Below are 26470 nucleotides of genomic sequence, written 5' to 3'. Positions count from 1 at the left end.
AAAATGGAAGGAAAAAGGAAGAGAGGCTGACCTTGAAGTGACTGGCTCGACCTTGAAGGAACTGGGGGCGGCAATGGCCGAAAGGGAGCTCTGGCGTGGACTGGTCCATGAGGTTACGAAGAGTCGAAAACGACTGAACGAGTGAAACAACGACGAAGCACGCCCCAGCCCCAGCAGAAACCAAGGGCCGAAGTTACGTTAGACAAGGTGGCAGTCTACCTCTAGGCTGGATTTGCTCTTTGTTAGCGCCTGTGCTGAGGTCTCACTGAAAGCATTCTCAAAAGCCGCTAAGACTGACATCCGCAGCTTCTCCCTGAAATCTTGACCCACAAAGACATACAAAAAGGGATTCAGGCAGCTGTTAAAGTATGCTAGGCCTGAAGCCAAGGGCGTCCCCACCATGAGGACCATCTGTAGCCAGGGCGTTACTGTAGAGACCGACATTTCCAAGAAAGAGAAAACGTGATACGGGAACCAGCAAATGAAGAAGGCCAACACTACCGCCACCATGATCTTGAAAGGCCTGCTTGAGCGGGTGAGGCGATTCCCCTTCAGCTTGGCCATAATAACACCATAACAAATCAGGATGATGGTGAATGGCACCAAGAACCCAACCACAAAACGGGTCAGCACCATGGCTCGGTGGCGATGCTCACTCAACTCATCAGCTTCCTCAGACTGGAAGTTGTCAGACAAGGCAAAGTTGTTGTAACAGTGAGTGGTGTTCTCTTCAGAAGGAGAGGGCCGTGTATCTCGAAAAACAAGGTACGGAGAGCTGAGAACCAGAGCGGCTGCCCAGATGCCCAATGCCACCAGGGAGGCCAGGCGGGGCGTGCGGTAGTTCTGGCCCCAGACGGGGCAAACTACGGAGACACAGCGGTCCATGCTGATTATGGTGAGGAGGAAGACGCTGGCAAACATGTTGAGGAAGGCGACGGTGCTGCTGAGCTTGCAAAGGACCTTCCCAAAGGGCCAGTGGAAGCCCAGAGCCATATAGGCTGCACTCAGTGGGAGGAAGAAAGTGAAGACAAAGTCAGCTATGGCCAGGTTGAGGAACCAGACAGTATTGACGGTCCTCTTCATACGGAAGCCAGTGACAAAGATAACAAGGCCGTTTCCAATCACTCCCAAAAGGAAGGCAATGCTGTAGATCACCACAGCGAGAAGATGCACTGAGTCCCGGAGACCTGCATGTTCATCATGATCAGAATAGTCTTCATAGTCTCCATACAGGCTTTCTTCCGAGGTGGCATTGGTGTCCATTTTGGAGGAAGTGAATGTGTTGTGAAGATGACCTGTGAAGACACAACACATTGCTTTAACAAGATGGCATAATGTGACCCCTAAGTTGTCTGTCAAATGTTCAAAACACACAGACTGGCTGAGAACAAGTTATAAAGTAAAGGGCTCTGGTCTAAAGATGTATGAGCTCTGACTGTATGATTTTTGCTGTTTATTACCATTTATCATCCGCTTATTCTTTGTCAGTAGGCTCTTTCTGTTATTTGGGGGAGCTGTTTGTGGCTAGACATATCAATGTTTTAAATCCTCACTAAAATACATATATATATTTTAAAAAACCGAGGTTTTGATTTGCTGAGAGTAGGCTGTGTTCCCATATTTTTAAAATATATTCTTAGTTGTCATCTTGCTTTAGAGTCATAGTGTACCAGCAACATAATGAAACTGCATTTCCATATGCCATTTCACGAGTACAATCATAATGCTAGAACTTTTGAAAAATAACAGAGAAAATGGAAGAGAGGAAGATAAAACAACTGCCTTTGCCTTTCTTACCATTAAACTTTATAGTAGGCAGATACTGGAGCTGACCTCACAATACACATCATTGTGGGAATGGGCAAAAAAACCCAGCATGAATCACAAGAAATGCAGATGTGCCCCAATGACTTTTTTCCCAGAAAAGCAAAAACAGAAGTGCAGCTACAAATACCAGCATTTCCAGCAACATTTAAGGACCTAAAATATTTCATGTGTAGACCTGGATTTGCATGTAAGTATTTGACAAGTTTATATATAAGTATTTGTATATAACTATTTGGAGCCCCTGATGGCACAGCAGGTTAAACCACTGAGCTGCTGAACTTGCTGACCAAAAGGTTGGCAGTTTGAATCTGGGGAGCGACGTGAGCTCCCACTGTTAGCCCCAGCTTCTGCCAACCTAGCAGTTTGAAAACATGCAAATGTGAGTAGATCAATAGGTACCACTCCGGCGGGAAGGTAACGGCATTCCATGTAGTCATGCTGGCCACATGACCTTGGAGGTTTCTATGGACAACGCTGGCTCTTCGGCTTCGAATTGGAGATGAGCACCAACCCCCAGAGTAGGACACGACTAGATTTAATGTCAGGGAAAAATCTTTACCTTTACCTATTTGACACATTGTTTATGGGAAACAATAGTGGCCTCCAAGTGGTCAGGAAGAAAACTCACCCTTCCTCCATATACATGCATTTTTCTAGTCATACGTTACAAATAGTGGTGTGGTCTAGCCATTCCCTCACTTTATGGGACATGTCCCCCAACAACAATGAGGACTCACAGTTTAGGTTTTATTTTTTAAAATGTTCAAAAGTTTGAAGGAGCTGTATTCAAATTAGATTATATTCCTTGTTATCCAAACATTGTATTTTGAGTGCACTGCTTTTGATTTCCTGATCTCTAAAATAAATGGGAAAATTACATGGTCATGGGAGTTCTGTGAACCAAGATTGGTTCAGTTCCATTGTTGGTGGAGTTCAGAATGCTCTTTGATTGTAGGTTAATGAATCCCAGCAAGTACAACTCCCAAATGACAAAATCAGTCCCTCCCAAATTTGGTCCAGTGAATGAAAATATTTATGTATTTATTACAATATTTATATCCTTCCCTTCTCACCCAACAAGGGACTCAGGGCAGCAAATACATCCTGCATATCAGATATTTATATTAATTACAATTCATAAAAGTAGCAAAATTACAGTTATGAATTAGCAACAAAAATAATTTTTGGTTGGGGGTCCACAACATGAGTAACTGTATTAAACATTAGGAAGGTTTAGAATCACTGATCTAAATAGAACAAACAGGTAACACTATCAGTAAAGGTAAAGGTAAAGGTTTCCTCTGACGTTGAGTTGTGTCTGACTCTGGGGGTTGGTGCTCATCTCTATTTCTAAGCCGCAGAGCCAGCGTTGTCCATAGACACCTCCAAGTCATGTGGCCAGCATGACTGCATGGAACGCCATTACCTTCCTGCCAGAGCGGTACCTATTGATCTACTCACATTTGCATGTTTTCGAACTGCTAGATTGGCAGAAGCTGGAGCTAATAGCGGGCGCTCACTCCGCTCCCCAGATTAGAACCTGCGACCTTTCGGAACTATCAAGGGAATGCAAAAGCAAAGACAGGAGTTCTAGGTGTGAACAATTGCCTATGGAAATGGAAATTTTGTTTGGGAAGCAAAATTCATACTGGGAAGGCAACACTCGTTTTGGCCCAACCTGCAGCTACATTCCTGCAAGATTTAACCCAGACATGGACAAACTTCAGCTGTTAAGAATTGTGGGAGTTGAAGTCCAAAACACCTGGAGAGCCAAAGTTTGCCCACGCCTGATTTAACCCAAAACTTGGAGATTTGGCACAGCCTTTATAACAGATCTCATGGAAGTCAGCTTTATGTTGCCAGATTCAGCTATGCAGTATTTTACCACAAGATGGTAGTAGAGCAATGCAGACTTAATGCAGTCTTTTTGGTTTTTCTGGGCTGCATCATTTCAAAGTGCTGCACTGCACATCCGTCCAGCATCTGTCTTATGCCACAAACAAAGCTGGGTGTGGTGCTGATGGCATAGTAGAACCAGTTTCACTATCAAGACAATGATGCCCCAGGAATTAGGAATTAGAATTCTTCACTCAAAGCCTTGACCGCTACCAATTTGTGGGAAGGAATCAAGTGCTTTTGAAATAGGCAGACGAAGACTATAGGTAGTCGAAACTGGTTGTGGATCAGGGGTCTCCTCATCTTTAATGAGGAAACAAGAAAATAACCAAGAAAGTTTATTACATCGTGAATGTAACTACTATTCATCATACTGTGAATGCAACAGTTTGATTGTCATTTGTAACCATTTATCTGAAATTTATATTTGTTTATTGTATATAATACAACGTTTAATGATATTTAATACATTGTTATTATTCCATTTAGTGGACACTTGTTAGTTCGAGCATTGCTGATCCACCAGACTTCATTTATACATTACATAACAAAATATTCCCTGATATAGATTTAGAACTTTTCCTCTTTACTATGTGTGGACAAGGAGCCTCCGATGGCGCAGTGAGTTAAAGCGCTGAACTGCTGAACCCGCAGACCGAAAGGTCCCAGGTTCGAATCCGGGAAGTGGAGTGAGCACCTGCTGTTAGCTCCAGCTTCTGCCAACCTAGCAGTTCAAAAACATGCAAATGTGAGTAGATCAATAGGTACCGCTCAGACGGGAAGGTAATGGCGCTCCATGCAATCATGATGGCCACATGACCTGGAGGTGTCTACGGACAATGCCGGCTCTTCAGCTTAGAAATGGAGATGAGCACCAACCCCCAGAGTCGGACATGACTGGACTTAACATCAGGGGAAACCTTTACCTTTACCTATGTGTGGACAAAGCATCACTATTCAGAATTTGCAAGACTGCAAGTACAAGCATTCCAAAACATTTGTAGTTAAGGCCAATGGGAACTGCAGTCCAAGAAGGTTGCATTTTGCCCATCCCTGGAATAGCTTATTACACTATGTAAGAAAATTCGAAATATGTTATGTTCCTGGTTTGAAAGTTTTATTTCCTGTTTAACTGTGTTGTACTTACTTTAAAAGTAGTTACTATACTCCAGAAACTTCATTTTTGCAGCTACCACAAACTATATTGAATTGGTTGGGACTCGATTAGATATTCATTGAAAAACTATAGCAAAAGTTGCTGCAGGATAGTCCAACAAAACAAAGTTTTTTGCAGTCTAATAATATTTTTTCATGTTTTTGTGATAGAATGCATTATGAAATGATATTTATAACCCAGGAGCAAAAAACATGTTACATAGTGTTATAAAGTTGTAGGATTATCGAAACATAGAGTAGGAAGGGGCCACAAGGGTTGTCTGGTCCAACTCCCTGCCATGCAGGAATACACTGTTGAATGATATCCAATTATCCATCCAATCTGCTTTCAAGGCAGGTAGAGTAAAGGTAAAGGCTTTCCCTTGACATTAAGTCTAGTTGTGTCCGACTCTGGAAGTTGGTGCAAAGCCGAAGAGCCGGCATTGTATGTGGACACCTCCAAGGTCATGTGGCCAGCATGACTGCATGGAGTACCGTTACCTTCCCACCAGAGCAGTACCTACTGATCTACTCACATTTGTATGTTTTGAATTGCTAGGTTGGCAGAAGCTGGGGCTAACAGCGGGAGCTCCCCCTGATCCCTGGATTCAAAGCGCCAACCTTTCGGTCAGCAAGTTTAGTAGTTCTGCAGTTTAATCCACTGCACCACTGAAGGCTCAAGGCAGGTGTCACCCACATTATATTTGTGAGTTCCATTCTTTCCTACCTAAATGTACTATCTTGCATTTATGCCTGTTGAAATTCATTTCATCAGCCTTGGAGACCATCTAGTCTCAACCCTAGGCTAGTATCAATATACAATGCAAATTGCTGCTACAGCATCTCAGATAGATGACCATCCCACCTTTGCTTAAATCCCTCCAACAAAGGAGAGCCTTCCACTCTCAAAGCAGTTTGTTCCACTGTCAAACAGTTCTTAGAAAGTTGTTCTAGTATGTCCAGCTATATTCTGCTTTGTTCCAGTATTCACCCATTAATTTTACTGGATAAAGAGTATTTACAAAGCACACTGAAGACTCAACATAATTCTAGCCATCTAATGCCAGTAATTTTTATGGTTCTATGCAAAGCTAGAAAACGCTTCACTCCTGCCCTGAGTCTCTTCTAACTGCTTATTTTCCTGTACAGACATTTTCCTTTTCTGAAGTCTAAAATAACAACCAGACATTCAGTTTCTTCAAAACAAACTGGCATTTATTTTGCCCTCACACACTCCCAGATTGCAGGCGGTAAGCATCCATTATAATAGGCGTTTTGCACCACTCTGGAAAGTTCCTTTTGGGAACTAGAAGACCCATAATCCTTAGATAGCCTGGTCACTGGGCATCCTAAGATTCATAATCACTGGCTCATCTGGCTGAGAGATTGGGAGATCTATCCCCCCCCCCCCCCCCCCTGAAAGAAACCCCTTTTTGGGGCTCTGTTTCTTACTACAGTTAGATCTTATAATATAAAGCTTAAATAAATACACTGATGTGGTTTAGTGGCGGAAAGTAACAGATTACAGACAGAAAATGAAAACTGGAGCCCTCTAGTGTGCATGCGTGCATGTATGTGTATGTGCATGTATTGGTTGCTGTGAGTTTTCCAGGCTGCATGGCCATGTTCCAGAAGCATTCTCTCCATGAAAATGAACAAAATCTGGCTACCAATATTTAAAACAAACTCTAAAATCAAGATAGTAAATAAAAGAACAACACTCAGAAAACAGGAATTCTGGACAGGAAACAATCAGGGCCAGCTAACACCTCTTAACAAAGCATTCTCCCGGGCAGGAAGCAGCCAGGCTTTGAAGCTGAAAGGCCATTCAATGCTAATCAAGGTGGCCAATTGCAACATACTTGACTCAAACAGACAAGAGTTCTTTCTCCCACCCTGGACATTCCACAGATATATAAACCCCACTTGTCTAGTTTCCAACAGACCTCACAACTTCTGAGGATGCCTGTCATAGATGTGGGCAAAATGTCAGGAGAGAATGCTTCTGGAACATGGCCATACAGCCCAGAAAACTCACAGCAACCCTGTGATTCCAGCCATGAAAACCCTCGACAATGACTGTATATATTCGAGTATAAGCCTAGTTTTTCAGCCCTTTTTTTAAGACTGAAAAAGGCCCCCTCGGCTTATACTCAGGTGAGGGTCCTGGTTGGCTTATATTTGGGTCAACTTATACTAGGGAATATATGGTACATTTATTATTTTTCTCTATTATTATTGGTATTATTACATTTATTATTTTTCTCTATTATTGTTGCTACTATTACATTTATTTTACTCTATTTTTATTATTTATTATTTCACTCTGATCTTATTATTATTACATTTATTATTTTACTCTATTTATTATTACATGCATTATTTTCCTTTATTTAGTATTATTATTATTACATGTATTAGTTTACTCTATTATTATTAAAAGGATACATAAGTACATTTACATAGAAGAAGATGAGAATAATGATTTAATCAGAGTTGGACAGCCTTATCTTAAATTAGAGCTTTATGTAAATATTCAAAAACATTTAACCGACTGATGACTCAATTAATGTAATTTTATTGGTATCTATATTTATTTCTGAAATTTACCACCCTCGGCTTATACTGGAGTCAATATTTTCCCAGTTTTTTTGTGGTAAAATTAGGTGCCTCAGCTTATATTCGGGTCGACTTATACTCGAGTATATACGGTATATATACATATGTGACTACATTTCCCATAATTCCTAACCATTACCCTTGCTGACTTGGATTTCACTGAGGTATAATCCAAATCATATGGAGATCTGCAGGTTATCTACCCCATTACCACCAAGGTAATTCAGATCTCCCCTAGACCATGACGCTGCTGGATGATCTTGGAGCAGTCTCTCAGCCCAATCTACTGCACAGGATTTTTGTGAAGATAATAAAGAAAGAAACTCTCTGTGCATTTTCACAGGAGTGAAAGATGTCACAATCATGTACAGTATTCCTGAATGGAGATCAAAACCTACTTACCGACCCAAGGTAGAGAACACAAAAAGAAACTGATGGAGCGTCACCTTTTAGACTTCCCTCCTCTCTCTTTTTTGACCTAACTGCTCCGCTCCCAGCCTCTCCACCTTCCCGCCTGGAGCTGTTTTGGGAACACCAATCTGCCTCCAAAAAAATCTCTATAAACTGTTGTTGTTCTTGCTATGGGACAGAGACACTCACAGGTTGGGCGTGTGCATTCTTAGGAAAATAGAGAGTCCTGACATGCGGCTGGAAGGCAGAGTCCATTGCCCACAAACCATTGCCCAATCTGGTTTTATTTGGCTGCCTGTGGAGCCCTGGCACAGGGACCACTGTTGGGGCAAGCTTAACCCTTTCTTGCTTCACCCAAAAAGCACTGCTTTCTCAGAAGCCACTTCAAACACACCACACTGGAAGTTTGGAACAGCAGCTTGTGCAATAATAATAATAATAATAATAATAATAATAATAATAATAATAATAACAATAATAATAATAATAATAATAACTTTATTTTTATATCCCGCCCCATCTCCCCGAAGGGACTCGGAGCGGCTTACATGGGGCCATGCCCGACAACAATACAATAACAGCAATAAAACAATAAAACAAGGACAGCAATAAAACAATGTCATATCAATCAAAACATAACATCAATGAACAGTTATAAAAGTCAGCGCACGGCATAAAATGGTTAAAAACAGGGCTAAAAACGCAGAGCTGGGCCCAGAGGAAAAACTTCAGCGTGGTAGAGGTAGTTACACAATTCAAAATCAATAAAGTGCTAAATAATCGTGGCCAGGCAACCTAATATCACATGAGCAGTAAAATCAACCCTATAATAATTAGCCAGTCCAGCTACCTGTTTCTGGGCTGGGCAGTGGCGCAGGCTGGTTAGCAGCCAGCTGCAACAAATCACTCTGACCAAGAGGTCATGAGTTCGAGGCCAGCCCGTGCCTGCGTCTGTCTCTGTCTCTGTTCTATATTATGGCATTGAATGTTTGCCTTATATGTGTGCAAACACATATAAGTCCCCTTCGGGGTGAGAAGGGTGGAATATAAATACTGTAAATAAATAAATAAATTCCAGGGAGGTGTGATAGGAGTCAGGGATCATACTTGGCACCAGAACCATCTGCCCAGTGAGCACCTAATAGTTTTTGTTTCTTTGTTAAGACAGATTATCCAACTGCACACAAGCCCCACCACGTATCTAATACTTAAAAGTACAACTGAACACAAAGGCTGGCATCCCGCTGGTGACATACTTGAGGTTACTCATGTATGTGTCTTGAATGCCAAACAATGAGCTATTAATTTGTCCCTTGTGCTCCATCCAAAACTATCCAAGCATCCATTCCAGCAGTCAAGCCCCAGAGTGTGTTGTTACCCCAACCAGTTCTTTAGGTAGAGGGACGAAGATCAACAGTACAGCATAATATATTGGTTTGAGGGTTGGACTAGGGCCCAGTTCCCTGCACAGCCATAGAAACTCATTGGGTGTCCTTGGGCAGGTCACATACTCTCAGCCCCCAAAAAACCCATGATAGATTTGCTTTAGGGTTACTATCAGTCAGAAACAACTTGAAAGCATATACAGTAGAGTCTCACTTATCCAACATTCGCTTATCCAACGTTCTGGATAATCCAACGCATTTTTGTAGTCAATGTTTTCAATGCATTGTGATATTTTGGTGCTAAATTCATAAATACAGTAATTACTACATAGCATTACTGAGTATCGAACTACTTTTTCTGTCAAATTTGTTGTGTAACATGATGTTTTGGTGCTTAATTTGTAAAATCATAACCTAATTTGATGTTTAATAGACTTTTCCTTGATCCCTCCTTATTATCCAACATATTCGCTTATCCAACATTCTGCCGGCCCATTTATGTTGGATAAGTGATACTCTACTGTACTTGCTACTAACTGTATTGGAGTGGGTCACATTCCTGTCTCCCCCTACAGAATTCTGTATAGTGAAGGATCTCAGTCAAACTATGCTATGGTTCTTGCTCACACTGTAAACACTGGGCTAAATCCAAGGTTGGCATCTAGTTAAGCAAATTGATGGAAATCTACAGAATTCCTGCTACTTGCAGCTAACCGGTCTTGTTTAATTCATTGATTTGCTCTGATGAGGACTAATGGAACTAGACCACTTATTGCCATTTATATTCGCAATAAGCATAAAAACACAAATCTCATTTCCCCTTCTCTCTGCACAACTGCTAGCTTCCCAGATATATGTATTTTTGTCCAGTTGTGTCTTTTGGGGGTGCCCAGTAGCACAACAGGTTAAACTGCTGAGCTGCTGCGCTTGTTGACCAAAAGGCCAGAGGTTCGAATCCAGGGAGTGGAGTGAGCTCCCACTGTTAGCCCCAGCTTCTGCTAACCTAGCAGTTCAAAAACATGCAAATGTGAGTAGATGAATAGGTACGTCTCTGGCGGGAAGGTAACTGCGCTCCATGCAGTCATGCCAGCCACATGACCTTGGAGGTGTCTAAGCTCTTCAGCTTAGAAATGGAGATGAGCACCAACCCCCAGAATCAGACACAACTAGACTTAATGTCAGGGGAAAACCTTTACCTTTACGTTTTACTGTGTCTTTTGGGTCCAACTGCATCCTTAAATCTTATCCTGCCATTATTGGTCCTCTTATGAGTCAGAGATAGGGATGAAAGTCACATTGCCAATATTATCTTGCCGCATCAGATGAGCTTTAGGACTGAAAACATTTCAAAACTCCATTTATTAATTCAGATTCTAATGTTTGCTAATCATTAATAAATATTCTGCATTGTTGCATGCCTTCAAAATGTATTTGATCTATGATGACCCTAAGGTGATCCATGCTCCCAGTTTTAGAATGTGATTGCATTTTATCTCTAGGTGAGACTGAGCAAAATACAGGGCTGACTGGCCAAAGAATAGTGCTCTGCCATTGCCTTTGAGAGGTGGCAGATAAATGCTTTAAATCAAAAAGTGACTTCTCCAAGTTCTGCCTTTCTGTAACAGACCCTGAAAAAAATTGGATTTGAACTCACCTCTGATGTGACGCCCATGGTGTAACACAGCGGCAGAAGGCAGAACCTTCCAGAATTTTGATTTCTATTTCCAGCCAGCTGGCCATTGTTAACTGAATTGCTTACATTAGTGGTCAACCAAAGTGAATGGTCTAAGGAGAAACACATGGGTAATTGCCGCAAGCTACTTCTGTGATTAGACAAACCGCAAGAGATGCCTTTCTTGTGACAGATGTGCATCTTGCTCCGTTTCCCCCTTTTTCGAGCTTTACACATGTGAAAATTAAACAGATGAAATTAGGCATCAATGCACTTGTCTGGATGGCATCCAGGGTTCCCTCAGATCTTATACACAGCCCTTAGGGAGGCAATGATGCCTAGCAGTTGGAGTAAGGGCGGCCTGCCAGGGAACCTTGGTTCTCTCACTAAGCCTCCCAAGCAAACAAAGCAATTAAAGAAGCCACAAACCCCTGAGTGTTTGCGACCTCAAGCCACAGTCACAACAACAAAACCAAGAACCAAGGGAGAAGTGGTGCTTCTTGAAGCTCTCTAACCAGGATGGCTCAAAAGCTACAGTGTTGTTGTTTTTTTTCAAAGTGGGAAAAATAAATCATTAAGAAAATAAATATTCGAAAAAACCTCCAGACAAACCAACCTTTTAGGATTTTGCTGACTCGGGGAAGTTCCCAAATATTCAGCATCAGCCCTGAGTTGTAAGATAATCAGCAAACCACTGGCCACAGAGCTAACCTTCCCAGGGTTCGGAGCAACAGATACATTTTTCACTCAAAAATCAAGAGGTGGCAGATGGGTAATAGAGGCGTCACCCCAAACCAATATTGTTCTAACCCGGCACATTGAAAATGTTTGGTGACTAGAAGAAAAGAAGGGGCAGGATATGGAGAGAAGGAGATTAACCGCTGAGAGGAGGACAGCATCTATTTTTAAAAATTTAAAATATTATTGGATAAGTCTACCATTATTATTGGGCTGAACAACTTGCATATAGGATTATGATCTGTGTTATTATTGGTATAGTTTTATTAGTATCACTGGAGCCCCCGGTGGAGTAGTGGGTTAAAGCCTTGTGACTTGAAGGTTGGGCTGCTGATCTGCAAGCTGCCAGGTTCAAATCCCACCTGGGGAGAACGTGGATGAGCTCCCTCTATCAGCTCCAGCTCCATGCGGGGACATGAGAGAAGCCTCCCACAAGGATGGTAAAACATCAAAACATCCGGGCGTCCCTTGGGCAACGTCCTTGCAGATGGCCAATTCCCTCACTCCAGAAGTGACTTGCAGTTTCTCAAGTCGCTCCTGACACGGAAAAAAAATAGTATCACTTATCCAAAATGCTTGGGAGTAGAAATGTTTTGGATTTCAGATTTTGAAACACCTGTGTTTCCATAATAATATATATTTTGGAGATGGAAATGCATTTAGTATACATTAAGATAAATCTAGTGGCTAGACCAGGCATGGGCAAACTAAGACCTGGGGCCTGGATGCGCCCCCCTAGGCACTTACCTCAGGCCCTCCTCATTTTCCCTGTCCTCTTGCCACAAGGACACGGTGGCCCATCCCGTCCTTATACCAAAATGTCAGGAGAGGAAGGCACGCAGCAGCTGAGAGCCCTCTCAGCCACCGTGTGTCTCATCCTCCTTCTGGCATAAGGACGGTGTGAGCAGCCCCATCCTTATTCTGGGAGGACAGCTGAAGGAAGGCACGTGGTGGCAGAGAGTCCTAGGAGCACTCTCAGCCGCAGCCTGTCTTGCCCTCCTCCTGACATAATGTCAAGAGGACAGCCCAAGGTTCAGAGGAGGAAGGTTGGGACAGTCACCGTGTGTCCTGCTTTCGTCCCGGCATAAGGATGGGGCAAGCAGCCCTGTCCTTATGCTGGGAGGACAACCTGAGGATGACCTGTCCTTTCCCGGGCCCTACCCCTTGCAGGCTCGCCCTATCCAGCGTGTGTTAGGCCTTCCTTCCCGGCCCACAATGTGTCTCCAAGGCAAAAAGTCTGCCCATGCCTTGGCTAGACCAATTGAAGTAATACATACCACTTTCTTCTGCTTTGTTCAGAACTCATCTGGAAATCTGCGTCCAGGTCTAGGTAGGACACATCAGGCCAGACTGTGTCTATTTTGGATGGTTAAAAGTCATCATTGGCGATTTCCGTGTCAGCAGGGTGGTGAAGCAATTCTGGGTTGTAGTCCAAACTATAAAACAGTGATCCAAGGTGCTGAAGCTATTATGGGTTTCAGTCTCAAAAACTTGGCAAGCGTCAAGTCATTACCCTTAGACACACGTGACCCTGGCCCTTCCCTTTCCTCTTAGTAGCCATCTCATCCATCCACTTGCCAATTAAAACCACAGCATTGTACAAACACACCAGCCCAGCCATACCTTTCTGTTCTCTCTGGCTCCACAAAAGTTGTTTTCCACGATGTGGTAACAACCAACATCTCTATGCCGTTATTATTGGCATAGACCATAATTAGAGAGTTCTAGTGCTGAGAAAGCAAAGGGAAGGGAAGCGGGGAACTTTGGGGGGGAAACCTTCCCGCTTGGCTGATGACAAGCCTGAATCCAAACTTCTTACAAGCATTGCATCCTATTGTGTCCCTCTGTGCCTTCCTTACATCTCAGTTTGGGATCATACACTTGTGGTCACTGGGTTTTTTTTTTTATTATGGTCTAGGGATTTCTTTCTTTTGCAATAATCTCTCCTCTCCATTTTCAGGAAGGCCAATGTGTCTTTATGAGCAAGCCATTTTCTGCTGGTTTGATCTTTAATACAGATGTTCATCTTTGCTTTTTATAGTCTCATAAGCAAAAGCACAAATTCCCAAGATTTTCTTTCCCTTGGTTGGAAATATGAGAGTTACTGCACATATTAATGTGTTTTTTTTAAAAAAAACTTTGGGACTTTTGCATGAAAAATGCTTTTGTAATTGAAACCAATGCACAAAAAGGTGGGGTTTTGCTCTAAATACAATGCACCAAACTGTTAAGATCAAGTCAGGGGTGCTGTGGTTTTCAACTTTGAACACATCTTAATAGTTTTTAATTGGGAATTTTAATACTGTTTATATATAATCCTGTTTTAAAGTTTGCCAACATAGCAGTTTGAAAGCATGAAATGCGAGTAGATCAATAGGTACCGCATTGGCGGGAAAAGTAAAAAGGCATCCCATGCAGATATGCCGGCTATACAATTGGTGATGTGTACAGGCAATAGGCTCCTCGGCATGGAAAAATGGAACATGAGCGCCTCCACATGGCTGGAGTTAAGCATTGCCTCCAGACGCTGGAGATGAAAGGGGAGGCCTTACCTTTGTCTGTGTATTATATGTCATTGTTCACTGTATAAAAGGCATTGAATGTTTGCCTTGGGTGTGTAATTAATCTGCTCTGAGTCTCTCTGGAGAGATAAAGCAGAGTATAAATAAAGTGTATTATTATTATGATATTTTAAATTATATGCTGATGCTTTCATGTTAAACTGCTTTGAGTCTCCTGCAGGAGAGATAAAGCAGGATAAAAAGTATTATTATTATTATTATTATTATTATTATTATTATTATTATTATTATTTTATTGAGCCCCCGAAGCCTCGTGACTTGAAGGTTGGGTTGCTGATCTGAAGACTGCCAGGTTTGAATCTGACCCGGGGAGAGTGCAGATGAGCTCCCTCTATCAGCTCCAGCTCCATGTGGGGACATGAGAGAAGCCTCCCACAAGGATGGTAAAACATTAGAATCATAGAATCATAGAATAGTAGAGTTGGAAGAGACCACATGGGCCATCCAGTCCAACCCCCTGCTAAGAAGCAGGAAATTGCATTCAAAGCACCCCCGACAGATGGCCATCCAGCCTCTGCTTAAAAGCCTCCAAAGAAGGAGCCTCTACCACGGCCCCGGGGAGAGAGTTCCACTGTCGAACAGCTCTCACAGTGAGGAAGTTCTTCCTGATGTTCAGGTGGAATCTCCTTTCCTGTAGTTTGAAGCCATTGTTCCTCGTCCTAGTCTGCAGGGCAGCAGAAAACAAGCTTGCTCCCTCCTCCCTATGACTTCCCTTCACATATTTGTACATGGCTATCATGTCTCCTCTCAGCCTTCTCTTCTGCAGGCTAAACATGCCCAGCTCTTTAAGCCGCTCCTCATAGGGCTTGTTCTCCAGACCCTTAATCATTTTAGTCGCCCTCCTCTGGACGCTTTCCAGCTTGTCAACATCTCGCTTCAACTGTGGTGCCCAAAATTGGACACAGAATTCCAGGTGTGGTCTGACCAAGGCAGAATAGAGGGGGAGCAGGACTTCCCTGGATCTAGACGTTATTCCCCTATTGATGCAGGCCAGAATCCCATTGGCTTTTTTAGCAGCCGCATCACATTGTTGGCTCATGTTTAACTTGTTGTCCACAAGGACTCCAAGGTCTTTTTCGCACACACTGCTGTCAAGCCAGGCGTCCCCCATTCTGTATCTTTGATTTCCATTTTTTCTGCCAAAGTGAAGTATCTTGCATTTGTCCCTGTTGAACTTCATTTTGTTAGTTTCGGCCCATCTCTCTAGTCTGTCAAGATCGTTTTGAATTCTGCTCCTGTCTTCTGGAGTGTTGGCTATCCCTCCCAGTTTTGTGTCGTCTGCAGACTTGATGATCGTGCCTTCTAACCCTTCGTCTAAGTTGTTAATAAAGATGTTGAACAGAACCGGGCCCTGCGGCACTCCACTTGTCACTTCTTTCCATGATGAAGACGACGCATTGGTGAGCACCCTTTGGGTTCGTTCGCTTAGCCAATTACAGATCCACCTAACCGTAGTTTTGTCTAGCCCACATTTTACTAGTTTCCTTGCCAGAAGGTCATGGGGGACTTTGTCGAAGGCCTTACTGAAATCCAGGTACGCTACATCCACAGCATTCCCTGTATCGACCCAACTCGTAACTCTATCGAAAAAAGAGATCAGATTAGTCTGGCATGACTTGTTTTTGGTAAATCCGTGTTGACTATTAGCAATGACCGCATTTGTTTCTAAGTGTTCTCAGACCACTTCCTTAATGATCTTTTCCAGAATTTTGCCTGGTATTGATGTGAGGCTGACCGGACGGTAATTGTTTGGGTCGTTCTTTTTTCCCTTCTTGAAGATAGGGACCACATTCACCCTCCTCCAATCTGCTGGGACTTCTTCCGTTCTCCAAGAACTCTCGAAGATAATTGCCAGTGGTTCTGAAATAACTTCCGCTAGTTCCTTCAGTACTCTTGGATGTAGCTGATCTGGCCCTGGGGACTTGAATTCGTTTAGAGTGGCCAGGTGTTCCTGGACAACTTGTTTCCCTATTTGGGGTTGGATTTCCCCCAATCCTTCGTCCATTCCATGTTGCTGAGGTTGAAGATGGCTTTCTTTTTGTGAGAAGACCGAGGCAAAGAAGGCATTAAGCAGTTCTGCCTTTTCCCTATCCCCTGTCACCATCACCCCATCTTCTCCTTGCAGTGGCCCTATCGCCTCCTTTTTCTTCCTTTTTCGACCAACGTAAGCAAAAAAGCCTTTTTTGTTGTTTTTTATGTCCCTGGCAAGCCTGAGCTCATTTTGCGCTTTAGCCTTGCGAACCTTTTCCCTACAGGTGTTGGCTATACGTTTGAATTCTTCTTTGGTGATTTCTCCCCTTTTCCACTTCTTGTGCATGTCACTTTTGAGCTTTAGCTCAGTTAGAAGTTCTTTGGACATCCATTCTGGCTTCTTTGCACTTGTCTTATTTTTCTTCTTTGTTGGCACTGTTTGCATTTGCGCCTTGAGTATTTCACTTTTGAAAAACTCCCATCCATCCTTAACTCCCTTGTTTTTTAATATCGGCGTCCATGGAATGCCGCTCAGTAATTCCTTCATTTTTTGGAAGTCAGCTCTCTTAAAGTCCAGAATGCGTGTTTGACTTGTCTTAGTTTCAGCATTCCTTTGTATTGCAAACTGCAGGAGCACATGGTCACTTGCCCCTAAGGATCCAACCACTTCAACTGTATTGATCAGGTCTTCCACATTTGTTAAGATTAGATCAAGAGTTGCTGATCCCCTTGTTGCCTCTTCTACCTTCTGGACCATAAAATTATCTGCAAGGCAAGTGAGGAATTTGTTGGACTTTGTACTCTTGGCTGAGTTTGTTTTCCAGCACATATCGGGATAATTGAAATCGCCCATGACTACTATATCTCTTCTTTGTGCCTGTTTGGTCAGCTGTTGACAGAAGGCTTCATCAAGTCCTTCATCCTGACTCGGAGGTCTGTAGTAGACACCCACGACAAGATCTTTTTGAGTCCCGGTTCCCTTGATTCTTATCCAGATGCTTTCAAGCTGGTTTCCCGGATTACAGTCTTGCATTTCTTCTGCAACGTAACTGTTTTTGACATATAAAGCTACTCCCCCTCCTCTCCCCTTTGTTCTATTTCTGTGAAAGAGGTTATAGCCCTCAATGGTTAAATTCCAGTGATAGGAGTCATCCCACCAGGTTTCAGTGATGCCTATGACATCGTATGTGTGGTGCTGTGCTAGGAGTTGGAGTTCGTCTTGCTTATTTCCCATGCTCTGAGCATTAGTGTAAAGACATGTAAGCCCCTGTGACCTCCCCTCGAACTGTTTATTTGGGATTATTGTGCTCTCTGTACTTGGTCCTTGCTGTGTTTGTGCAGCCCTCCGTTTAGCCTTTTGGCGGTTCCCTGTGGTCGTGGGTAATATAGTGTTTGCCAGGCTGTTGTTCCCCTCCCCCAGTGGATCTAGTTTAAAGTGCGCCTGATGAGGTTTGTGAGTCTGTGTGCAAAAAGATGTTTTCCTACTTGTGTGAGATGCACCCCATCGCTTGCCAGTAGTCCATCCTCTTGGAAGAGTAGACCATGGTCAAGGAAGCCAAAATGCTCCTCTTGACACCATTTTCTGAGCCAGTTATTGACCTGTACTATTTTTCCGGCCCTTGTAGAGCCGTGTCCTACAACGGGGAGGAGGGATGAAAAGATCACATGTACATTATACAGTTTTAGCTTTGTTCCCAGAGCTCGAAAATCATTTGTGATCTTTTGAAAAGTATGCCTAGCGGTGTCATTGGTACCTACATGAATCAACATAAGGTGGGGAGGGTGATGGGGCTTTAGGAGCCTGCTGAGCCTCTGAGTGATATGGTGTATTTTTGCCCCCGGGAGGCAGCATGTTTCTCGAGCCATCCCATCCGGTCTGGAAATGATGGCTTCCGTTCCTCTAAGGAGGGAGTCACCTACTACCAAGACCTATTTCCTTTGAGGATTGACAGGGCCCCTTTTGTGCAAGACAGTGTGTATGTCCCCTGAAGAGTGTTCCTGTTGAAGTGAATCATGTAGGTGTAAAGTGTTGTCCTCCTCCTCAACATCCCCAGTGCATTCATCAATGACAATCCATTGAGATACATCCGAGAGCCCATTACTCTCCCAAGGATGTTCCTGTTGCTCCTGGTCTATGATTGGGGATGGAGCATTTGCATGATTACATAAGTGTGACTGTGGTGATGCACTGTCCCCGTCAGGGCTATCCCCTGTGTATTGATCCAGGATGGTCCACTGAGTGGTATCTAAGAAACTGTGGTCCTCCACAAGATGTGTTTCCTGATTGTATGTTAATGATGTAAGAATTTCAAATCTGTTGTGTAAATGCAGCTGAGCAGAGGAGTTCTGCGGAGGCTGCCTGGTCCTGTGTCTCCTTCTACGGGTGACCTCCTTCCAAGCCTGAGGGTTGTCTACCTTTGAGTTGATCTCCCCATAAGGTTCCTGATCATGGTCTTGGTGGTGTTGGTGTGATGCAGGCTGCAGATCTACAGCAGCGTGTTGTGCAGTGTCCAAGAAGAGCTCGAGTGCCTGAATGTCCTTAAGGGTCTTAATACGGTGCTCGAGCTGTTGGATCCTCTGCTCCATCAGAGTCATCTGTTTGCATTTGGAGCAGATGTAGTTGTCTAGTTTTTGTGTGAAAAAGTGGAACATGCCACAGCTGGTGCATGTGATGGGAATGTTTTGCTTTTGTTGCATCTCTTGGTGAGTGTGGTGGCCAAGTGGGATCTTTGTACAGTTAAATAATATGCACGCACTTTATGTGCAGACTGCAACAAACCACGTCTTTGTGTATTTGTTTATGTTGCTTTGTTTCCTGTATGTACTGCAAAGGATAGTTAGTAAAGGTGCCTTTTTCTTTGACTTTGACCACAGGAGCCAAGCCCACACTCAGTTTAAAATCTTAGCCAAATCTTAGCCAAATCCTACCTGAAGCCAGGGAGCAAAAATGTCCTCCTGCTGCCTCTGCTTCTGCGAGAACCAACTGCCCTTCTGGGATCAGGCTCTGGCAGAAACTCACACTGGCAAATAAAGCTTTCCCAGAAACTCAATTAACAGGGGACAATGCCTGCTGTCAATCAACTTAAGTACCTGGCTCTCTTTCAACACAACAGTCACACAACAGTTAGACTTTGACCACAGGAGCCAAGCCCACACTCAGTTTAAAATCTTAGCCAAATCTTAGCCAAATCCTACCTGAAGCCAGGGAGCAAAAATGTCCTCCTGCTGCCTCTGCTTCTGCGAGAACCAACTGGTTAAAACATCTGGGTGTCCACTGGGCAACGTCCTTGCAGACGGCCAATTCTCTCACACCAGAAGCGACTTGCAGTTTCTCAAGTCGCTCCTGACACACACACAAAAAATATTATTATTATTATTATTATTATTATTATTATTATTATTATTATTACACAGCAAACAAAATAGATATGCTGGATTTCGTATAATAAAATCACAAGTCGAACACTTCCCAAGTGTCTAGGACTGTGTGATGTATTTTTGGATGATGCGTGCAGATCCCAGTAGGGTGGCCTTTTGCAGTTGGCAGATCGTAATTTTGTCAATGTCTTTTGTTTCCAAATGCCGGCTGAGATCTTTTGGCACGGCACCCAATGTGCCCATCACCACCGGGACCACCTGTACTGGTTTCTGCCAGAGTCTTTGAAGTTCAATCTTGAGGTCCTGATAGCGGTTGAGTTTTTCCTGTTGTTTTTCGTCAATGTGACTGTCACCTGGAATGGCGACATCCATGATTCAAACCTTTTTCTTTTCCACAACTGTGATGTCTGGTGTGTTGTGTTCCAGACCTTTGTCAGTCTGGATTCGGAAGTCCCACAGTATCTTTGCATGCTTCTCCTTCTCCTTCTCCTTCTCCTTCTCCTTCTCCTTCTCCTTCTCCTTCTCCTTCTCCTTCTCCTTCTCCTTCTTCTTTTTTCCGTGTCAGGAGCAACTTGAGTTGCTTCTGGAGTGAGAGAATTGGCTGTCTGCAAGGACGTTGCCCAGGGGACGCCCGGATGTTTTGATGTTTTTACCATCCTTGTGGGAGGCTTCTCTCATGTCCCCGCATGGAGCTGGAGCTGAAAGAGGGAGCTCATCCGCACTCTCCCCGGGTGGGATTCGAACCTGGCAGCTTTCAGGTCAGCAACCCAACCTTCAAGTCACTTAGTCACTTAGTCCACTACGCCATCTGCATTCTTCTTCTTCTTCTTCTTCTTATTATTATTATTATTATTATTATTATTATTATTATTATTCATCGAAAACATTATTTTGTGCCAAACCTAATCTAGGGGCATAAGGAGGTTTTCACAAAAAAGGCACCAAATGTGAAAAACCTTGCTATAGGGGCATATATCTCCATGGGTGAACTAGATGTCTCAAGATACCCTGTTTCAACTATAATGAGAAAAAATTGTGAGTGTTCTTGCATTCCTAGATTTAGGTCTACTTCAAAAGAGAGTTTATGCATGATTGTAATTTGACAGTAAACTGTTTTAATTATTGTAACAACTGTAATCATGTTTCAATATTTACCGTTTGTATGTTTACAATTGCATTGTTTTTAAGTTGTGAACCACTTTGGGTCCCAATCCTGGGATGGGGATGGGATATAATAATAATTAAAAAAAACCAGTGATCATTCAGAAAGACACCAGACCATCTTGGCTGTGTGTCTGTCAGTTCTTGGACTCATGCTGGAAGCCCTTAATTAGCAACTCATTACAAACCTATCAGTATTCACGCTGGCACCATTTGGAAAGGATTTCTGCTAAGTGATTGATGCAGCAGGTAGGTGTTTGGCAGCGCTCTCTGCAGCTCTTGTGCCTGGAGGGCAAGCTTCTCTCTTGTGCTTGCAAAAAAGAGGCAAGACTTGATCATGTCTTGGCTCATCACACCCAAATATGCCAGCGCCATTATGCCTAGGGCTCTGGCGAGGGACAGAATCCACATCAGTGCCAACAATCCACATCAATGCCATCTATGGCCAGAATCGTGTTGGTGTATAACTTACTTATTTATTTATCTTTTGACTGACTTTGTGTCCTGTAACTGATTAACACATTAATAGCATTTCAATGGGGAAGTTCGCTTTGAGATAAGAGTGATTTGAGTTAAGAGTTTGGTAACGAAACAAATTAAACTTTTAATTCAAGGTATCACTGTATATGCATTTGTATTCAGCTTAATCACTACAATAATGATCCTCATCCCCTCGATCAAGGTTTGTTGTAATTATTATTTATTGTTTATTTTAATTGTATAGTTTTACCTCATTTTAATAATGTGTTTTATTATGCTGGCTATGTGTGTACGTTGTTGTTTTATTATTGGAGTCTCCTCAGGGAGATAGAGCGGTATATAAATAAAGTTTTACTTACTTACTTACACTATGTAATTTAATATATGTATTTTGTGGTGGTGTGTTTTAATGTCTGGATTTATGGTGTGTATTTTACCGTGATGAATTGTGCCCTGCCTTGAGATGTGAGGAGAGGGGAGGAACAATTATTATTATTATTATTATTATTATTATTATTATTATTATTAGAATATTTTTCAAAAGATTAAACAAAATTTTAATTTATTGCCATTTTTAAAATAAAGAATTAAAGAAAACTCCCAACAAAACTAATCCACCAAGTATACCATATTAGAATCATAGAATAATAGAGTCATAGAATCATTGATTCTATTCAGATTTATCTTCCCTGTTTGTTGTGTCTATTTCATGTATGTTCTATTCTGTAATGGACACTCCCTTCATCACTTTTGACTGTCGCCCAGACTGTTGTCCTATATTGGACCTTTTAATGCCTTGGATTATTGTTTAATATTTTAATTATGTATATTTTAAATTATGACTTGTTTAATTTGTTTTTAAATGCATTCATTGATGTCTCAACTGTTGATTTTATGATATTATATGATTGTATTGGGCTTGGCCCTGTGTGAGCCGCTCCGAGTCCCCGTTGGGGAGATGGAGACGGCATACAATAATAATAATAATAATAATAATAATAATAATAATAATAATAATAATGTAAGAAAATCACACAGACAGACTACAAACAGAGGCACAACTATGTGGCCCAAATTATTCATTGGAACTTATGCCCCAAGTACCACCTCCCAGCAGCAAAGAACTGCTGGGATCACAAACCTGCAAAAGTATTGGAAAATGAGCACGCAAAGATACTGTGGGACTTCCGAATCCAGACTGACAAAGTTCTGGAACACAACACACCAGACATCACAGTTGTGGAAAAGAAAAAGGTTTGGATCACTGATGTTGCTATCCCAGGTGACAGTTGCATTGACAAAAAACAACAGGAAAAACTCAGCCGCTATCAGGACCTCAAGATTGAACTTCAAAGACTCTGGCAGAAACCAGTGCAGGTGGTCCCAGTGGTGATGGGCAATGTGCCGTGCCAAAAGATCTCAGCCGGCATTTGGAAACAATAGACAGTGACAAAATTACGATCTGCCAACTGCAAAAGGCCACCCTACTGGGATCTGCACGCATCATCCGAAAATACCTCACACAGTCCTAGACACTTGGGAAGTGTTCGACTTGTGATTTTGTGATACAAAATCCAGCATGTCTATCTTGTTTGCTGTGTCATACAATAAAATAAATAAATAAATAAATAAATAAATAAATAAATAAATAAATAAATAAATAATAATATAGAATCATAGATATTATTGTTGAACCTCCTTGGGAATGATCGATGTGGAATGTGCTAAATGATAAAGCACAAAGGAAAATCAAGACAACTGTTGCTGAGTCCACCCACGAATTATAAAGTCTGACTATAATTGTTCCAACATCCACTTATTTGGAAGTCAGTGGAACACATGGAGGATACATTATGGCAGTATGCTTGTAAGAAATTTCCCGTTTAAGAATGTTTCAACTATAATGAATGAGAAAAGTCATTTGCCCTCCTCTTACAAGGCAAATTACAGTGACTTGAAGGCACACACTATAACACCCACTTCCTATAAATCAGTGCAAACCAAATCACTGAATGCAGCATATAAAAAGGTAGTGATGCAACTTCCCGACTGTGTGACGGGGAAGGGCTGGGAGCTCAACAGCAGTGCAGTGAGCCTCCCTCCCTTATTTTCATTCATCTGTGAAATGTCAGAGGTATGCCTTTGGCTTGCTGACACATTTCCTGAGTGGCAACAGCTGCCGGAGAGGAGGATGTGGTTGACCCCGAGCCAGTTGTGGCTGAACATCAAGGAGCCCTGGAGTTCCAAAAGACTCAGCCTGCATCCAGCTCAGTTCACAGAGATGCTTCCACGTCTCAACCTCTTCCTTCCTCTCTTTCACACACACATAGATGCAAAGTACTGCTTAACTACTCAATCATATTAACCTGAATCTGTCTTGCAGAGGTTGGAGTGTTACTTTTTTATGCATAAAAAGTGAATTGCTATCCAATTGGTTAGGAAATCCCTCAAATAAATTAGTTACTATTTATGGTCTAAATGCCCTAAGGCCCAGATCCCGTCTAATTCCGGAAGCTAAGCAGGATCAGACCTGGTTAATACTTGGATGGGAGAATATCAACACATACCAAGTACCTACTTCTGAGTATTCCTTGCCTTTTAAAACCCCTCTAAAATTCATGGGTTTCCATAAATTGACTGTTTCACATATACTGTAGATACTCGAGTATAAGTCTAGTTTTTTAGCCCTTTTTTAAGACTGAAAAAGCCCCCCTCGGCTTATACAGGGTCCTGGTTGGCTTATATTTGGGTCAGCTTATACTTGAGAATATATGGTACATTTATTATTTTTCTCTATTATTATTGGTATTATTACATTTATTATTTTTCTCTATTATTGTTGCTACTATTACATTTATTTTACTCTATTTTTATTATTATTAATACATTTATTATTTCACTCTGATATTATTATTATTATTACATTTAATATTTTACTCTATTTATTATTACATGTATTATTTTTCTCTATTATTATTAATAATAGTAATACATTTATTATTTCACTCTGACCTTATTATTATTATTGCATTTATAATTTTACTCTATTTATTATTACTTGCATTATTTTCCTGTAATATTATTATTATTATTACATGTATTATTTTACTCTATTATTATTAAAAGGATACATAAACACATTTACATTGAAGAAGATGAGAATAATGATTTGATCAGAGTTGAACAGTCTTATCTTAAATTTGAGCTTTATGTAAATATTCAAAAACATTTAACCTACCGATGCCTCAATTAATGTAATTTTATTGGTATCTATTTTTATTTCTGAAATTTACCACCCTCGGCTTATACTGGAGTCAATGTTTTCCCAGTTTTTTGTGGTAAAATTAGGTGCCTCAGCTTATATTCAGTAAATATATATACCTATTTTCAAATTCTGGTCATCAAGTTAACATTTAACATTCTTATTAAAAATTTCAATTTCCAAATAGTTTATCCCCCCCTTTCCCCTTTTAATCTCTTTTCCAAGGTGTGGGGAAAACCAATTGCCAGTCTTCAAAGTGGTTTAAATCTTACCCGAATTCAAATTCATGGTGAAATATTGATCTTGGCACATCTCTGCCATCCTACATCCCATTAGGGCTTCTGCCCCTTTAACTACTCCTTGACAGACAGAAATTCAACAAGTGTAGTGTCTCCCTCCCCATTATTTGCTTGTGGTTCTCCTTTTGGAGAAATTGTTGGAATTCCTTATCATGACTTCCCCCACATCCCAGAACCAATAATTACATGATTGTTTTCTGTGGAGTTTGGCAAGTTCTCATCTGGCAAGGAACTTTTGGGTGTGTTCTGCATTACTATGCCTGACTCAATTCGGAAGATCGGCTCCTGAAAATCCTGACACAACTTCTATAGCTGTAGTTTTTATCTTGTGATAGCAAGATATCTTGTGACCAGAGTTCACAAGGAAAGTAGAAAAGTGACCATTGTTATGGTGTTCAAAGGGGTACATAAGTTCTATCTAAGTAAGCATAGCAGGGGTAAGGCACGTTCAAGTACACATCAATAGATGTGTGTCTGAGCATGACTTCTTTAACTGAAACTATGGCACCAGAGGCAAAAAAAATAGCATGGAAAAAGTAGGGAGAAAAGTCCTAGAATTTCCTAAGAACCAAGGCCACTGTAGAGTGCAAAAAGACAGATCTTCCCGGTTCTGCTTTCTAATTACTTATAAAGATGACTGTAAAGCATCCTGAGAGATGTTCTGAATTCTTCAAGTGTCTATTCCCATTATTATGATTTAATAATAATAATAATAATAATAATAATAATAATAATAATAATAATTTGGAACTTATGCCTCAAGTACCACCTCTCAGCAGTAAAGAACTGGTGGGATCACAAACCTGCAAAAGTATTGGAAAATGAGCACGCAAAGATACTGTGGGACTTTCGAATCCAGACTGACAAAGTTTTGGAACACAATACACCAGACATCACAGTGGTGGAAAAGAAAAAGTTTTGGGTCATTGATGTTGCCATCCCAGGTGACAGTCGCATTGACAAAAAACAACAGGAAAAACTCAGCCGATATCAGGACCTCAAGATTGAACTTCAAAGACTCTGGCAGAAACCAGTGCAGGTGGTCCCGGTGGTGATTGGCACATCATCCCACCCTACTGGGATCTGCACACATCATCTGAAAATACATCACACAGTCCTAAACACTTGGGAAGTGTTCGACTTGTGATTTTGTGATACGAAATCCAGCATATCTATCTTGTTTGCTGTTCATAATAATAATAATAATAATAATAATAATAATAATAATAATAATAATAATAATAATAATAATGGTGGTAGTTGGCTGGTGGCTTGCATGTTAGTGTGTATGTATGTGAAATAAATCTACTTGGGGTTTTAGACAGAACTTTCCAAAGTACCTCCTTAAACTGCTAAACTAATTTTGGGAAAGCGTTCAGCACCTTAGCCAACTCCTTCAAAATTCTGATTATAGCCCAGAGCAAATTTATTATCTCACTCATAACTGTGGACTTAGATTGGATCTACGTAGTCATATAATCTAGTTTCAGAATTCAGATTAACTGCATTGTACTGGGTTATATGGCAGTGTAGACTCACATAATCCAGTTCAATACTGTTAATTTGCTTTCTCCTTTTTTGGAACCTGTAATATATACAGAAAGATTTTATTGGGTAAAATCCACATTTTCAGC

General features: G+C 41.6%; 1 protein-coding gene across 4 annotated transcripts; it reads right to left on the bottom strand.

The window, feature by feature from the left end:
* Nucleotides 1-36: 36 nt before the first annotated feature.
* On the bottom strand, nt 37-24933 carry LOC100566059 (chemerin-like receptor 1). Of its 4 annotated transcripts, none has more exons than XM_003228209.4 (2): nt 24810-24933; nt 37-1295 (listed from the first exon to the last, which is right to left on the bottom strand). In XM_003228209.4, exons 1-2 carry the CDS (start codon nt 24868-24870, stop codon nt 199-201), a joined length of 1158 nt encoding a protein of 385 aa, XP_003228257.3. In that variant the 5' UTR covers nt 24871-24933; the 3' UTR covers nt 37-198. The 4 variants fall into 4 exon arrangements, with proteins under 4 accessions (XP_003228257.3, XP_062818562.1, XP_016853323.1 ...); XM_062962492.1 differs by lacking the exon at nt 24810-24933 and adding an exon at nt 12981-13116; XM_016997834.2 differs by lacking the exon at nt 24810-24933 and adding an exon at nt 7900-8307.
* Nucleotides 24934-26470: the final 1537 nt, after the last annotated feature.

This window comes from Anolis carolinensis, unplaced genomic scaffold (assembly GCF_035594765.1).
Source record: "Anolis carolinensis isolate JA03-04 unplaced genomic scaffold, rAnoCar3.1.pri scaffold_10, whole genome shotgun sequence".
Lineage (NCBI taxonomy): Eukaryota > Metazoa > Chordata > Lepidosauria > Squamata > Dactyloidae > Anolis > Anolis carolinensis.
This window is presented reverse-complemented; position numbering and strand designations above follow the sequence as displayed.